The 14,780-nt window shown below is 38.8% G+C and overlaps 2 protein-coding genes across 4 annotated transcripts; one reads left to right on the top strand and one right to left on the bottom strand.

Moving 5' to 3' along the window:
- Positions 1-1,332: 1,332 nt before the first annotated feature.
- Positions 1,333-9,546, top strand: LOC4341539 (uncharacterized). 3 transcript variants are annotated; one of them, XR_010742053.1, is made up of 14 exons: positions 1,333-1,538; positions 1,622-2,089; positions 2,492-2,569; positions 3,403-3,560; positions 4,563-4,626; positions 4,831-4,898; positions 5,252-5,498; positions 5,896-6,039; positions 6,169-6,275; positions 6,360-6,413; positions 6,485-6,568; positions 7,720-7,875; positions 8,267-8,413; positions 9,064-9,546. XR_010742053.1 is itself a non-coding variant. In XM_015788705.3 (14 exons), the coding sequence occupies exons 2-13, from the start codon at positions 1,747-1,749 to the stop codon at positions 8,409-8,411; spliced, it is 1,656 nt and encodes a 551-aa protein (XP_015644191.1). In that variant the 5' UTR covers positions 1,333-1,538; positions 1,622-1,746; the 3' UTR covers positions 8,412-8,413; positions 9,064-9,546. The 3 variants fall into 3 exon arrangements, 2 of the variants coding, with proteins under 2 accessions (XP_015644191.1, XP_015644192.1); XM_015788705.3 differs by having other exon boundaries at positions 7,712-7,875; XM_015788706.3 differs by having other exon boundaries at positions 1,694-2,089; positions 7,712-7,875.
- A 3,749-nt stretch (positions 9,547-13,295) lies between these two features.
- LOC4341540 (VQ motif-containing protein 18) lies at positions 13,296-14,460 on the bottom strand. The gene has a single exon (XM_015786007.3). It carries the CDS (start codon positions 14,185-14,187, stop codon positions 13,621-13,623), a length of 567 nt encoding a protein of 188 aa, XP_015641493.1. The 5' UTR covers positions 14,188-14,460; the 3' UTR covers positions 13,296-13,620.
- Positions 14,461-14,780: the final 320 nt, after the last annotated feature.

A 14,780-nucleotide genomic window follows, 5' to 3' on the forward strand; every position in this document is an offset into this window, starting at 1 on the left:
AATTAATAATATGACTCTATAGCGGTTCCATTTTGCTTGTAGCAATTATAAGGGCATTATAATTAGAGGACATATCCAGTGAAAATGAGCCAAGTGTTGAAAACTCGTGAAAATCATACCTAAAAGTTTCGTAAATTTATGAAAAAAATACTAGAGATAGGTGTAGATATAAAATACATTCTCACCAAATCTCAACTCCAAACTCAAGTTAGTTTATGAGAAAAAAAAAGACAAATTTCAGGTGAATTGTAACCCTGTTACTATAATTATACTACAAGGGCTAATTCACAAGTTCATATTGTAGCACCTTAATTACGTAGTACGATCTTAACTAACGGATTTTGATTAGATAAGCAGCTAGGATTGTTCATCCACTATATTAGGACCTCTATGGTGGAGAATCCCAATCCGTTTATAGGCATGCTTGAGATTAATTTAGAGAACCATGAAGGGTGCAAAACAAATTTGGCGGATTCCTACTCAACAATTATATAAACAATAGCGTGGCATTCACCACTAGGAGAAGATGCTACATATTTTTTTTGATAGTTTTGTGATAGCCCAAAAAAATCTATTATTGTAGAGTGTCTCTATGGTAATGTACTAATGTTTTGTTTTTAAAGACATGTAGTAATGTAGAGGATATGTATTCCCTACACATATCTAAGAGAAGCTACTAAACTACGTAATCGTTTAATGTCTCTTGGATTTGCAAGTGACGTCACTGATTTATCACATCTAAGAGCTAGTGCATAATAGAGATTTGCTCAACATATATGTTAATAAGAATGTTTTGGATCTCTTGATTGCAATTGTGTAATTGTCTTACCATTTTGTAGCCAAACCTTACCAAAGACATGGAGATTGCTATTTTGCCACTCCACAAAATAGTTTTCAACTATTTTCCATTTTGCCTCATGATCAGATAGTCCCATATGCCATGATCGTGAAGTGGTATCATAATCAAACGAACAATCTTCAATGTAGCAAATCATCAATCTTTGTTTTAAAATTGGCCACACTAAGCATTATATTATTGCTAACCTAATGTCCAATCATTTTGCCTTCTACTTCCTCCATTTCACGATGCAAATCATTCTAACATTTCCCACATTCATATTGATGTTAACGAATCTAGATAGATATATATGGCTAGATTTATTAACATCAATATTAATGTGGAAAATATTCATTGTGAAACGGATGGAGTAATTCACATCGATTTCAATGGTTTAAACAATGTTAGAATTCTCTTTTTTTTTTTCAAACAAAAACGAACTTTAGGAAAACGGCCGGTGACCAAATGTCGTCCTTCTCTTTCCCGCATCTCTCGACTCCATTACTCTTCTCTCTCCCCTCTTCTGTTTCCGATCCGATCTGCGGTGCGTCTCGCGCGCGGCCGCCGACGAGCCCCCGCGGCCCCGCCTCCTCCTCGCCGCGGCCGCCCGAGCCTCTCCCCGGCCCCTCGCGCGCACGGCCGGCCGGCGAGCAGGCTCGGAGAGAGAGGCGACGACCTCCCACTTCGAATCGAATCGAAGGTAATCCCCATTCTCTTCTTGTAGCGCTCGCTCGTACGCGCCACTTCGATTGATGAGCCGCCCTGCGTGCGTGGTGTATACAGATTGGGAATCCGTTCGGTTTGTTAGCTTGGGGGATTTGGATAATTGGATTGGGTTGTTGTTCTCGTTTTGAGGTTGATGCGGCGGTGGGGATATACGTTGAATCGGAGGCAACCTGTTTGATGAAATGTCACTGAAGCTCCCGATCCCGCAAGGGCTCTCCTTCCTGAGAAGCGTCGGGTGGTTCGAGGAGAGGAAGGCCGATGCCGCGGCGGCCAGGCAGCGGCACTCCCCGAGATTGAAGCTCCAGACGGACAGGGAGGTGTACAGACCCGGTGATTCGGTCACCGCGACTATAGAGATCTGCACCCCAGCTGGGTTGAAGGATGACGCGGCGTCGGCGGAGACCGGTGAGGATGCCCCCTCGCTCTTGGTGGATGGGCTCTCGTTCGAGATCAAAGGGATTGAGAAGTTGGATAGCCAGTGGTTCTCTGTTTCAAAGCCCTTACCAGGGTCTAAGCAAAGGAGAGGTACGCTCTTGCAATCGACTTCAAACATGATTGTAACCATCTTTGACTTCAGTGCCACTGTACCAGTGCTACTACGTTTCATCTATCATATGTACTTCACCTCTGTTGATTTTATATCCATTTGCCATTTTGCATTTGCTGTCAGTTTAATTAACCTACAAATTTGTTGTAGCTAGCATTTCTGTTTATGTTCTATTCATTGGATAGTAGTAGAACATTATGCATGGGGTTTTTAGAAACTAAGTTAAGAAATTGTAGTTTTGTCCCTTTCATAAGTTTGCGCCATGCTTGTTCAATTCTCTATGCATCCCTTTAAGTTTCTTTTATCATCTCTGGAAACAGTTAATTGCTGTTTTTATTTCTTCCTGATAATCTTCTTTTATATTGTCATTACATACGTAGGTGAACATTTGTTTCTGGATTGTTCGGCACCCTCGCTAATCCCTAAAGTTATAATTGCTTCGGGGCAAACAAAAACATGTAAGTCATCTCTTGTTTTGAAGGACTGATCTAGTTTAATGTCATAAAAAATGAATTGGTTTTCATTTGTGTGTTTCAGTTCAGTTTTTCCTAGTATTGCATGATAGTTCTGGAAATATGAATGATTAAAATTCTTCATTTTAGACATACCTCACAGTCTTGAACTAATTATGGTCTTGTTCGGTTAATCCCTCCCCCAAGGGGATTTGGAGGGGAATAATTCCAAACCTATTGAGGTGTGGAATTAATCCCCTTTAATCCCATCCAATCCATTCCTCATGTGGATTAACCGAACAAGCCCGTAAGAGACAGATATATGAAGTGACTAATATGCACTCTTGGCATAGTTAATACTCCCTTTGTCGATAAATATAGAGCCCACATTGATTTGAAGGTTCAAACTTTGTAACTTTTGACTAACAATTAGTCCAACAACACATATCTGTAGGTAGCGTACCAGGGATACCGTTAAGCTTCATGTTAAAAAATACTTTCACATTATGCTAATTTGGTAATTTTGCTGATGCATTCTAAAAGAAACTAACATTCAAAATTTAATGTTGGAGGCCATGCCAAATCATACCATGCCTTTTGTTAATGGAAGGAGTAGTGAATATTAAAAGCAGTATTCTCCTTAAGTTTTTCTAACCAGTCGTTCTAGTTCCTCTATGAACCTGCTATATTCTTCCATTAGTAATGGATTGTTGGCAAGCATCAGTTTTATTCTTGTAGCTTCATTCCAAGGAAATGCTTATAGAATTTCTGTGTAATATCTGGAATTTAATTATCTGAACCATATCAAGGATTTTAACTAAGCTAAAAGTTATCTGCAGACATTGTACGTGTGGAGCTCCCGAAGATTTTACCACCATCATATAGGGGTATAAGTGTCCGCTATATTTATTATGTTAAAAGTATATTGTTTGGAAGATCGATTGTATTGGGTAATGGAGATCAAAATATTGCCCCTGTAAATACCGCAGTTCAATTGGTGAGTTCCATGCTCGTTTTCTGTACGTCCATTCCAGCCTTAAAATTGTTCTCCTTAAGCTTTCATTATCTCTGCTTAATTGTGGAAATTTTGATCTAGTGATCAATTTGTGTGTTCTTTGCCGAAGTTACTATCAACTATTGAAGCTGTGACTTGTGTTGAAGAACTTGTCTGAGGACATACTTAGTAGATGTGCTAGTTAGACATCAAGTTGGATCCTCAATCTAAGTATTCTAGGTAGAGAATTAGCAGTACCTTGTTTGGTATAAATACCATTCAAAACTACTAGGATATCATTTGTCTCTTTTAGTGCCTTGTTCTTTCTCAATCTAGAATGAGATTACAATTCTATGTATTTCTCGTATCAGCCTAAGCGCTGAATACGTGGGTTGTCATCAAATTGTGCCTGCAGCCCTCATTTGATATGTTAAAAATAGATGCATGTGCTCAATGCTTGCATTAAATTTCTTTTGAGTAGGTTTTGGTTGGTGCGATTGTCTGTGTTGGCTTTGCAGGCCCTAAATGCTCGATTTTAGCTCAGTATCAAACCCATATCTTGGTAGTAATGTCATTACGTTAGTATTTATGTGGACTACCAAGGATCAATATGATTTTTGTGTTGTCTGTGCTTAAGACATTTGTTTCAGTTTCATGCGTTCAGTCTTCATTCTTGTTCTTGTTAAGTTTTCTTATCAGACAAGTTTAGAGGCTTAGAGCATGATAAAATACACACGTTTAGAGTTGGTTCTTCTAGCTCTTTGCAACCACCTCTTAAAGTGTTGCGTCAGTGTTTTTTTAAGCTACATTTGAGGTTATCAGTGCTTGTGTATGATTACAATTTACTATTGTATTGGAAACCACCTGATGCCACCTCTTCATTTTATTTTTATAATCATGAACTCAATCTGAATTTGCCTATCCGTGTTTCTGGCATTTCATATAAGTGCAATTGTGTAAATACTCTACCTTGGAGTAAGACTAAAATCAACATGGTTATTGCAGGAAGCTCGAGTCCCATTGCAGATATGTGTTTCACAGAAAAGTAGCAACCTACTAAATGAAGAAGGTCAGTGGTGTGTATTTACCAACTTGAGGTGCTGAAACTTCACTAACTGTTTGTGAATGTGTACTGACTGAAAAATCATGATACAATAATATTTCATATGTTCTTATTTCTAATGATGCTTACTCCACTCCATTTTTGTGTGTATGCTCATTGAGCTTGCTATTCTGTTGGGATACATAGCTGACCATGTTGTGCCTGTCCCAGTGAACTTTCCACTCCCAATTGAGCAACCGGATATATTTTGGAGGGAAAAGGACGAAGATTCAGAATGGGTGGGTCCTTATATAAGCTGTTTTGCACCTCCCATATTTCACAATACTAAATTATTTCTTGATCCTTTTCTTACACATTTTCTTACATGAGTTGGCAAATATTTTCGTTACTTTGATGAAGTACAGCAGCATTTTGCAAAGAAATGCATCATAGTTTGTTAAGCATAAAAGATGAAAGCATTCATAAATCTTGAACTATTTTCCAACAGATGATATTTTGCATCTATGCATACAAAGTAATTCTAGTAATCCTCATCTGAACCATTGAGTCTAACGATTAACGTGCATCAGTATACATGCACTTGATTTATCGCTCTTTGCACTTATGTTGACACATCGAATTGTTTTTGCAGAGCAAAGCAAATGATAATACTGATTTAGAAGAAGGATATGATAGTTCAAAGGATGAAGTTTCATCTGTTTCCTCCTACAACAAAGCAAATCCAGAAAGCTCCCTCAGGAGCTCAGTGTCGATGCACTCCCTGTCATCACGTCTTTCCACTAGTGAACCATTGTATTCTAGAGAACGCCCCAGTTTCCCATCTTATAGTCCAATTCCTCGACTATCAGTATCAGAGATTTCAGATGATCATGGTGGAGGTAAGGTGGAGTATTTATTTTTTTGACGTGAATTTTTGAATTGTTCAAGAGGTACAAATCAACAATATTCTTAAGGAAATATTAAATATAGTCTCAAGTTTTTTTTCCCTATGTGATTCTTTATCAGTCTCTTCCTAGTGATTAATCTGCCCTTCAGCTCTTGTCATACTTTTAGTAATGTTCGTGATTGTAATATTTATGTCCGGTGGATTTTCCTTTTACAAATTGATCATATTTGTGGTGCATCTCATAGCATTTGTTTTGCTATTCCTAAAACCACAGCTTTGACGTGATTTTGCCATTTGCAAATACAAAATTCTGATAGAGCATTTGTATAAGATATCCTTATTCTAGTTCATGATGGTCGTTTAATTTAATCGATCAATGGCACAAGCAGGTGTGGTGTCACCTCAAAGGAAGCTAAATCATTTGCTGTCAGATCATCATCCATCAAATGGACAGATGTTTTCTCTAGATCCTGACCGCTCAAATGATGATGCTGGACCACCTCTCACACCAAAATATGTTGAACCAGCTGGATGTAAGCCATCCTCACATACTGTTTCAGATCTGGAGTTACTATATCTCGCTATTCTCTTTATTATAGGTTTACATAACATGTAGTCAATATTGATTTGCAGTACTAAGTTGCCATTACAATTTTTTGCAGCAGAAGGCTTTATGAGAGGAAGATCGTACAACATAAGAATAGATGACCAAGTGTTGCTTCGCTTCTCACCAAAGAATTCTGACTCAACTTATTACTTTGGTGATATGGTATTGTCTGATTTGATTACATGTGTAACCGCATTATCAATGTTAGAAACTTATAACTGATTATCTCAGTTCTTCTAATTGCAGATTGGTGGAGCACTCACCTTCTTTCATGGATCTGGAACACGAAGATGCCTAGAGGTAAAAGGTTGAGTTGAGTAAAATGTGTATTGGAGTGGGATTTCATATTGGGAATGTTTTGGTACTTGCAGGTATCTGTTACCTTGGAAACATCAGAAACGGTTAATCCTCGTGTAATACATCCTTCGAGAAGGAGCTCACCCTCAATAACCAAGGTATATTTTCTGCACTAGTGTTCTGGACCACTTTGATATTATGTACCAACATCTGGTCAATGGTTTATTTGTGTAGCTTGAGCAATTCTTTAGTCCGATTAATAGTTTGTACGGAATCAGTTTGAACTTCTGTTCTTACCTACATAAAGTATTTACTTTGATTCCAATGATGTAGTTATTTTCCTCAAGCCTCAGCCATTTATATACAATTACAATATACTGATGCGATCTGACATACACACTAGTGTTCACAACCTCATAAAACCAATCTTATGTTGGTTAGCTACAAGGATGACCATGAATCAGATAACAATAACATCTGCACAATTTTTGTTGTTAGTTCATGACACTGCTTCCATCCTTTTTCCCCGTGTAAACATATGGGGTAAGCATCTGTTGGAAGGAGGTGGGAGAGCTGATAAGCTACTCTAATGAAGGACCCCTACCTTTTCTTTTCTTTTTTTCTTTTTACCGTGGGGAAGGAGTGTCGGGAGTACAATCACTGGCCAAGGGAGACCACAATGGGACTTTAGGGATTAGGAACTTGTTTACTCATCTTTGCTCGACTAAAGAAGGTGCAATGCCCTTCTGTGGTGATGACTCTACCTAGGAAATGTAGAAATAGTCTTTAGAAAACACATGGAGTACATTAGTAGTAAAGCTTCCAAAAGAAAAAATAACCTAACCTTTGGAAAAACAAACTACCTGTGCATGAACAGCAATTGCAGCAAACAGTAACTATGGAACAATAAGCATGATGGACAATGCCATTCGAACAGTAGGGATGTGCTTAACACTTTTATTTGTCGAGGAAAGGGCATGTGCTAATTGCCCTCAAACACAAAATATTAGTCATGGCCATCAAGAATCTATAAGCACCTCTGAGTCTTAGACTTTTACCTGCTATTGATAAATCTAGTGCATTCTAGTAACATGCCAATATCAAATGTTGTGTATTCTGCTAGCTTCTTTTTCACCAAAAAGACCACCTTTTGTCTTTATGTACTTACACTGTTTGCTTTCGACGGGAAGCAGGGTTACTTTGCTTGCCTTTTGGTCTAAAAAACATTTAGTCATTTACACTGTAAAATCAGCAAATTGATTTTAATGATTCACTCATTTTTCTCTGGACTCTCTGCAAAGGTACACAGTGAGCACTATGAAGTTGTTGCGGATCTTCACCAGACAAGCTTTCTCTTTTCAGTTCCAATTGATGGACCAATGTCATTTTCCACTTCAAAAGTTTCTGTGCAATGGTCTCTTCGATTTGAGTTCTTCACAACTCCCGAAGGAATTGATTCATCTAGGTATGTAACAGTATTAACAATTTTATGTGCTGTAGCCTGATAGCATTATCTTGGACACCGTGTCTCTTAACAGCGCAGGGTTGGATTGCTAAGTAGGCCACGAGTTGTTTCGTACCTTCTGTGCTGTTTCCATAATTTACATCAATAGTAGAATGATTCCTTCATAGAAATAGGAGATATGTTTTATGCTCATCGTCCTTAGATGTGCATAGCAATACACAAGCTATAATCACCACAGCTACAATTAGTTTCTTCAGAACTATGCTAATTATTGGTGTTAAGCAATTTGTTTCAACCATTATCTGGTACTGCCATACTGGGAAAGGGTGATCTTTTCTAGTCTGCTGCTGTTAGTTTTGAATCAGCAATTCTGGTTTCTCTCTTTTGGCAGGTATGAACATCCACTTCTCGTCGAGAAAAGAGAGAAGGGTGACTGGGTGCTTCCAATAACTGTTTATGCACCTCCATTGCGTAGGCAAGCAATTCATGGAAGAAATGATAGATCTGTCTTAGTTGGGAACCTTTTCAACTCTTGAAGGTATGCAGCCTTCTTGCATATGCCTGTCTTTTCACCTGTCCTGCTAGGGATTTACATCTCGGTTATGAAAGAGAACACAATAGAGACTGAGATTTCTGGTTTCCGTGGTAGCAGAAGTCTCTGATCGATAATCACCCAAAACACTCAAATAAACTTTGAACTTTTTGTGACATGAATAATATTTTTGCGATACATTTGATTTAAAGGTTAAAATGTAGATTCCATATAATCTATAAACAAAACCTATTTTAGCAAAAAGAATCCAAATTTGAACTGAAATCACTGAGAAATCCGGTTGCTGGCTGAGACCTTTTCAGCTGGCCATGCCTTTTCTTTGGACAAAATTGGCGTTTCCTGAAGCTGGAAAGGGAAAACTAAGTTTCTTTTAAATAAGAATACAGAAGTAATTTTTATTGTTTCAATGAAGGCAAAAGTAATCTCACTATAAGCTGTTATAGGATGGAGTAGTATAAATTTGATAGGCTGAATTTCTTTCCTCTTGGCACCTATCTATAATTCAATCAAACTATTTATTTTGCTTATTCATCTATTTTTGTACCAATATTCAACCAACTGCTATGGTAGTTTTATTTCTTTAGTTGATGAACATTGGGGATCTGAATATCTTACCCTGTTGCCTTCAAGCTCAGATGTGCATACAAGGTTCTGCTGTTCTTTTCAAAACCCCTACCAGTTTTGCTTCCGATGAGCTTCGACGAGTATTCTCTGTAGTTCACTTTGCACAGCTGGCCAGTTCCATACCTCTAAAATACATGGGAGATCCGGAACACATAAAGCGAGAACAAACTTGTGTTAGATCAAGTGTGCAAATCACAGAGTTCGTCACCTGAGAACAGGCAGCTGTGCCTTGATGTAACATCGGCACTGCTTGATTACCTTGATGTACTATAGGCATTCCTTTGATAGAGGGACAAAACTTTTGGGGTGCTTGATTAGCTGTTATACCCCTTTTCATTCGGTATGTGTATACGTGAGACATCTGCCTTGTAATTCAATTCTTTTGTGGAAACCAAACATATAGCAGTACGCTGGTTGTCCAGAATCCAGATTACACACGTCCTGTTTCTGAGACTATTCTTGCTGCAGAGTTTCAGTAAATCTTCCATGGTCCATTTTGTTTGCCATTAGCTAGATGTGCACACAATCAAATTCAAGGCTCTGCAAGCGTACAAGCTACTGTTTCATTAACATGCATATACCATACTGCTCAATCATGTCTCCATTTGGAAAATAATAGCTTTGCGTGCTTCCGTTCGTGTGTGTGACAACTAGTTTGATTACATTGTTTCTTGCCGTCGTGTTGCTTCCGAGCCATCAGTTTTTGGTCTCCGATTCTTGTGACAACAAACACCGTTTTGTTCTCATCGGAATATCATCGTAGAGGTTAGGGGGTTTGTTGTGTTGGCCTTTGTCTCTTTAGCATGTGATAAAAGAACACATTCGTATAAGCGTGTCTTCTAAGTAATCGAAACAACAAAAATCCATCTTCCGAAATGCTTCACATACAACAGCACAAGCACACCATGTTTCCTCCATCAACTAAACATATGCCAACAAGCATCCATGTGAAATACAACTTACGATCATCTTCCATCACAGATTTGATTAATAATCAATCCACCATAGTACTCCAATCCATAGCCTTCAATTTCATAGTAATTATATATGTATCCTTCTAGGCACCACACACGCAAGAGCAGAGGAATGTGCACACAAAAGCCACAACCACACCACGTGCACTTGCAACCAACAACCAATGTTTCTTTTCTCTGCAATTAGCCACACTTATCAGTTTATTAACCCCAGTTAGGTGCCCTGTCAATCTATCACCACCTTGCAAACGCCACACGGCCTCACTCTCCAATGCCAGACTTTCTCTCTCGTTTTCTTGCACAAGTTGCTGCCTCAATCACCGATGGTGACCGGAGACATTGAAGACGGTCGCCGTCGTCCGGCCGCCGCCGCCGCCGGAAGCTACCGGAAACCGGAAAGCTCACCTGACCGGGATCGAAGCCGACTGGAAGGCGGTTTGGGTGTGTGGTGTGGTGGCCTGCATCTAGTTGGATGGAAGGAATCCAGGAGGAAGGATCAGAGAAAGAAATAAAGAAATTCAGAGAAAGGGGTTGTCACTGTCCCAGTGGCAACCAACTTGGGTAGTAATTTAATTAGCAGTACTAAATAGTGCACACACATTTGCATGATTAATTAGTGGTTGACAATGCTGGTCAATGAGCTGAGAGAAAAGAAACAGGCTTCTTTGATCCCGGTATTTTGTCCTGTTTTCGTTGCTAGTCGTCTTCCCTTGGTCTCTGGTTTTCTCTCCCTCTATCCTTTTCAGAGTTCTCTAAAAGTAAAACGATGAGTTTTTAGTTTTGAAGACTAACGCAATAAGACTTTTTTAAAAGAAGATATTTTCAAGACAAAAACAATGAGATGAAGCATTCACAAGTGCACGAGGTTTTCTACCATATGTGGTAATTTTAACTTTCCTTTTCGTAATTTCTTGTTGCTACTTGTTCTCTACTCTATACTTTTCATATTAGAAGTCGTTCAAGTTTTTTCTTAGTCAAAGTTATCTAGGCATGATCAAATTTATAAAAAAAATTAGCAATATTTATAACATCAAATTAGTTTCATTAGATTTAACATTGAGTATATTTTGATAATATGTTTGTTTTGTATTGAAAACGTTACTAAATATTTCTACAAACTTGTCAAACTAAAAGAAGTTTGATTAAAAAAAGTCAAACGACTTATGTAGTATGAAACGGAGGGATTACTATTCACAAGTCACACCTCTCGTTGCTAAGAAACAAACGATAGTATACAATAATTGATAATGTAGTGCTTATTTTATTTCTAGTGCACTGTGCGTATCGTTGTGTTCATGTCCACTGGATGTCAAGGGTATTGTCCTTTGCTGATGTCGACTGCATGACGTCACAGTTTGAGAGCACGAGGGTTTGAATAATTGTTGTTATTTTTCTAAAACTTCGCATTGATGGGCATGGACCCAACCAATGTAAGAGAAGCATTAGCAATAAAAAAACAAAGTTAGCATATCTTTCGATAGCAATTAGCACAGCAGATCAGGACAGGATGCAGTGGTTGGCCGTTGGTACAGCCTCAAAGGACACCAACTTGGGGTGCTCCAATCAAGACTAGTTTTCAACCAATTACTAATTAGGTAATTTAAAATACCGTTGGTTTAATTTATTTATCATATAGTTTTCTTTGTTAATCTTCCATCTTCCCTAAATGAGTAGTTTTAATCAATACTTGGTAGTTTCGACAATCATTTTCTGTCCCATATATAGCTCACATGATCTCATATCCAGAAAGCAAGCAAAACAAAATATCATCAAAACAAGAAGAAGAATGGATAAGAACATGATAGTCCATTTGATGTGCAATTGCTGAATGGTAAGGCAACAAGGTCATCAATTGTAAGGAAGTAATTGCTCCTTTTTCGCAAAAGAAAAGAAGAAGTAGTTGCTCTAAAAATGTTCAGAAAATCCTACTTTACGATTGGGAGCAACTTACTTTAGGATCCTATGTATCTGACTTTATTATATAAAAGAAGTATCTGACTTAGAAACTTGCCAAAGAAAATATCCACTTGCAAATTTTTAAGGCCAACCTTTTTGTTTGTTAGTTGTGAGGTGACAACTGTACTAAGAAAACGAAGAAACACCTCCCACCCAAAAGTTCTTTTTTGGCTACAATAGTTGCAATGTACATTTGGACTTTCTGAGAGGCAGGATGGAGATGGATATCCAACATCTTGGAGGGACATGGATAATGGAGTGGATGCAGAAGTATACCTCACCAATTATAATTAAAAAAAATCTGAAGAAATACATGTGCTGTTCTTAGCCTCTTGCAGGGGATGCATGAATCTAGCACCACAACTGATTGAAGAATTAAAGCCATGAAAAAGGCTGGTAGATGAGAGATAGAGAGATACCATACTATGCAGACAGTGGTGCATGATGATGAGTTCAATTCTTTCAGAGAAGTGTAATGTGGGCACCAATTTAGTAAATGCAGAGAGCAATTTCTTCCAAGCAATTAAAGGAAGAAAATGATACCAAAGGTAGGTCACTGTTATTGACAACAACCTAGGATTTTTTTTCTTCTGGTGATAATTAACAGAAAGTCAATCATGTGGAAAAGGAAGAATTTTGTTAGCTTGTAGCTATTGTTTGAGATAAAGCCAATTTCTCCATCCAAAACCTTTGATTACTGAGTTTATATATAGCCTTTAGCACTGCCATTTGTCTTTTTCATCTGAAAAAAGTATATATAAATCTTGTATCAATACTATATAGATCTTCCAAATTGAGTGATGAATATCAAAAGAACAACTAGATCTTGTTTAAGATTACAGGACATAGAATGCTTATTATATAACCAAGCAAGATTAATAACCTATGTAAGTGTCGTTTTCTGCCAGCTTACTTACACACCTCTGCAAATGTGAAGGCCAACACTCATCCATAAAAAAGAAAAAAACTTCACATACAAGAGTACTATAAAAAATCTAGTGTTAGTCTCATGAAGGTAATTAATTTCCAGCTGTTCATGGTCATAGACACCTGTTGTTCACATCCCTTTGCAATTAGTAAACTTAAACAAACACTTAATCATACCATCCTTTTTCCGTGTTCAGTGAAACTCTGAAAGCGAGACAAAAATAATTGGTGGCTTCAAACAAACCACATTTCTCTGCACATTTCTTGTGCAAGATCGAACAAATGGAAGATCATGGAGATCCATGTTGTGCAACGGAGACAATATTTTCAACTGCCAGCCATGGAAGGGATGAGTACAATTTCCATTCTGAAAACAAGCTTAAAAATGGTGATCAAGAGGGAGAGCTCCATATGCGAAAGAACAATTACATATTTACATTTGAGAGACCTGCAGACAGATTTAAGCACCCAAATTTGATCATTCCTTCTATAAATATCCCACCAATAACCCTTGCATACACATCACCAATTATTGCAACCATGGGTGCAATACTTACTTAACCATCATCACCATTGTGTTTATCCCCTTCTCTCTCTCTCTCTCTCTCTCTCTTTTTCTTTTTTGAAGACCATCCAAACCTCTCAACCAAAATGCAAAAATTCTCACAAAGTAAACCAAAAGGAAATTGAACCTCTAATCCCAAATACTAATTAAGATGCGTACATTTCACCAACGAAATCCATCCTCGATGAACCAAGAGGCGATTGGAACAGGTCGGCAGCCATGCCTTGGAACACGTCCTCCTCCTCCAAGAAGCTCAAGAACCCTCCCGGATTCAGATCCATCCACAGGTCGGTGTGATCGGGATGATCGTAGCCAAATCCATGGCCTTCCTCCACCTTCACCTCGCACTTGATCTTCTTCTTCTTCTTCTTCCTCATCATGCTCTCGTCCTCCGCCGGCGCCGGCCTCTTCTTGGTGGTGACCTTCTCCTTCTTTTCGTCGAGCACCGCCACCGGCGATGGCGGCGGCAACGTCGTTTCTGCCGATTCTTGCTGCTGCTGCTGCTGCTTGCCGGTGAGGCGCTGCACGAGGTCCCGGAAGTTGGCGACGTCGGTCTTGATGATCTCTGGCGCAATGATGTGGATGATCCTTATCTTGGGCCTCTCCTTGTGCGCCGCCGCCGCCTCCGGCGAGCCCTTCTTCGCCGCCGCCGCCGATGGCGGCGGCGGCAGCGGCGTCGATGGGCTCATGCTGTTGTAGCTGCACTCACCCATATCTCGCCGAAGACGAAGAAGACGATGGTAGCTAGCTAAGCTAAGCTAAGCTAGTGTGAGGAGAGGATAGGAGAGAAAAAGATTGAGAGAGGGAAGTGATATGATGTGATGTAGAAGCTAGAGATTATTTTGTCAAACAATCTTAGCTAAGAGAGGAGATGAGGATTTGGGTGTTTGGACTTTAGGGGGGGTATATATGGTTGGAGAAGCAAAGGAAAAAGAAAGGAGATTAAATTTCAAGGAGTTGAGCAACTTGCAAGTGGCAAATTGAGTATGATAGGGTGAAGAAAACTATTAGTGTTTTAAAGGTTTTTTTGGGCGAGAGAGGAGAGATGAACATGACAATGACAATGACAATGAAATGTGTATAGCACCAAGAGGATACGTACAAAAAAAGGCAGATACCCTTCTCAAAATTTAAAACTGTTCATAACTCCAGCGTCGACAAGGATGCCAAGGTTTTAGAATTAGATACATGTCGACCTTTAGCTAGGCCAGGGCAGTATCCTGAATTAGGTGCATGTCGACAGTAAGGGTGGTATATGGTTAATTAATTAATTTTTTCTCTTATAGTATTATGTAAGTTGAGAGTA

Source organism: Oryza sativa, chromosome 6, assembly GCF_034140825.1.
Source record: "Oryza sativa Japonica Group chromosome 6, ASM3414082v1".
Taxonomy (NCBI): Eukaryota; Viridiplantae; Streptophyta; class Magnoliopsida; order Poales; family Poaceae; genus Oryza; species Oryza sativa.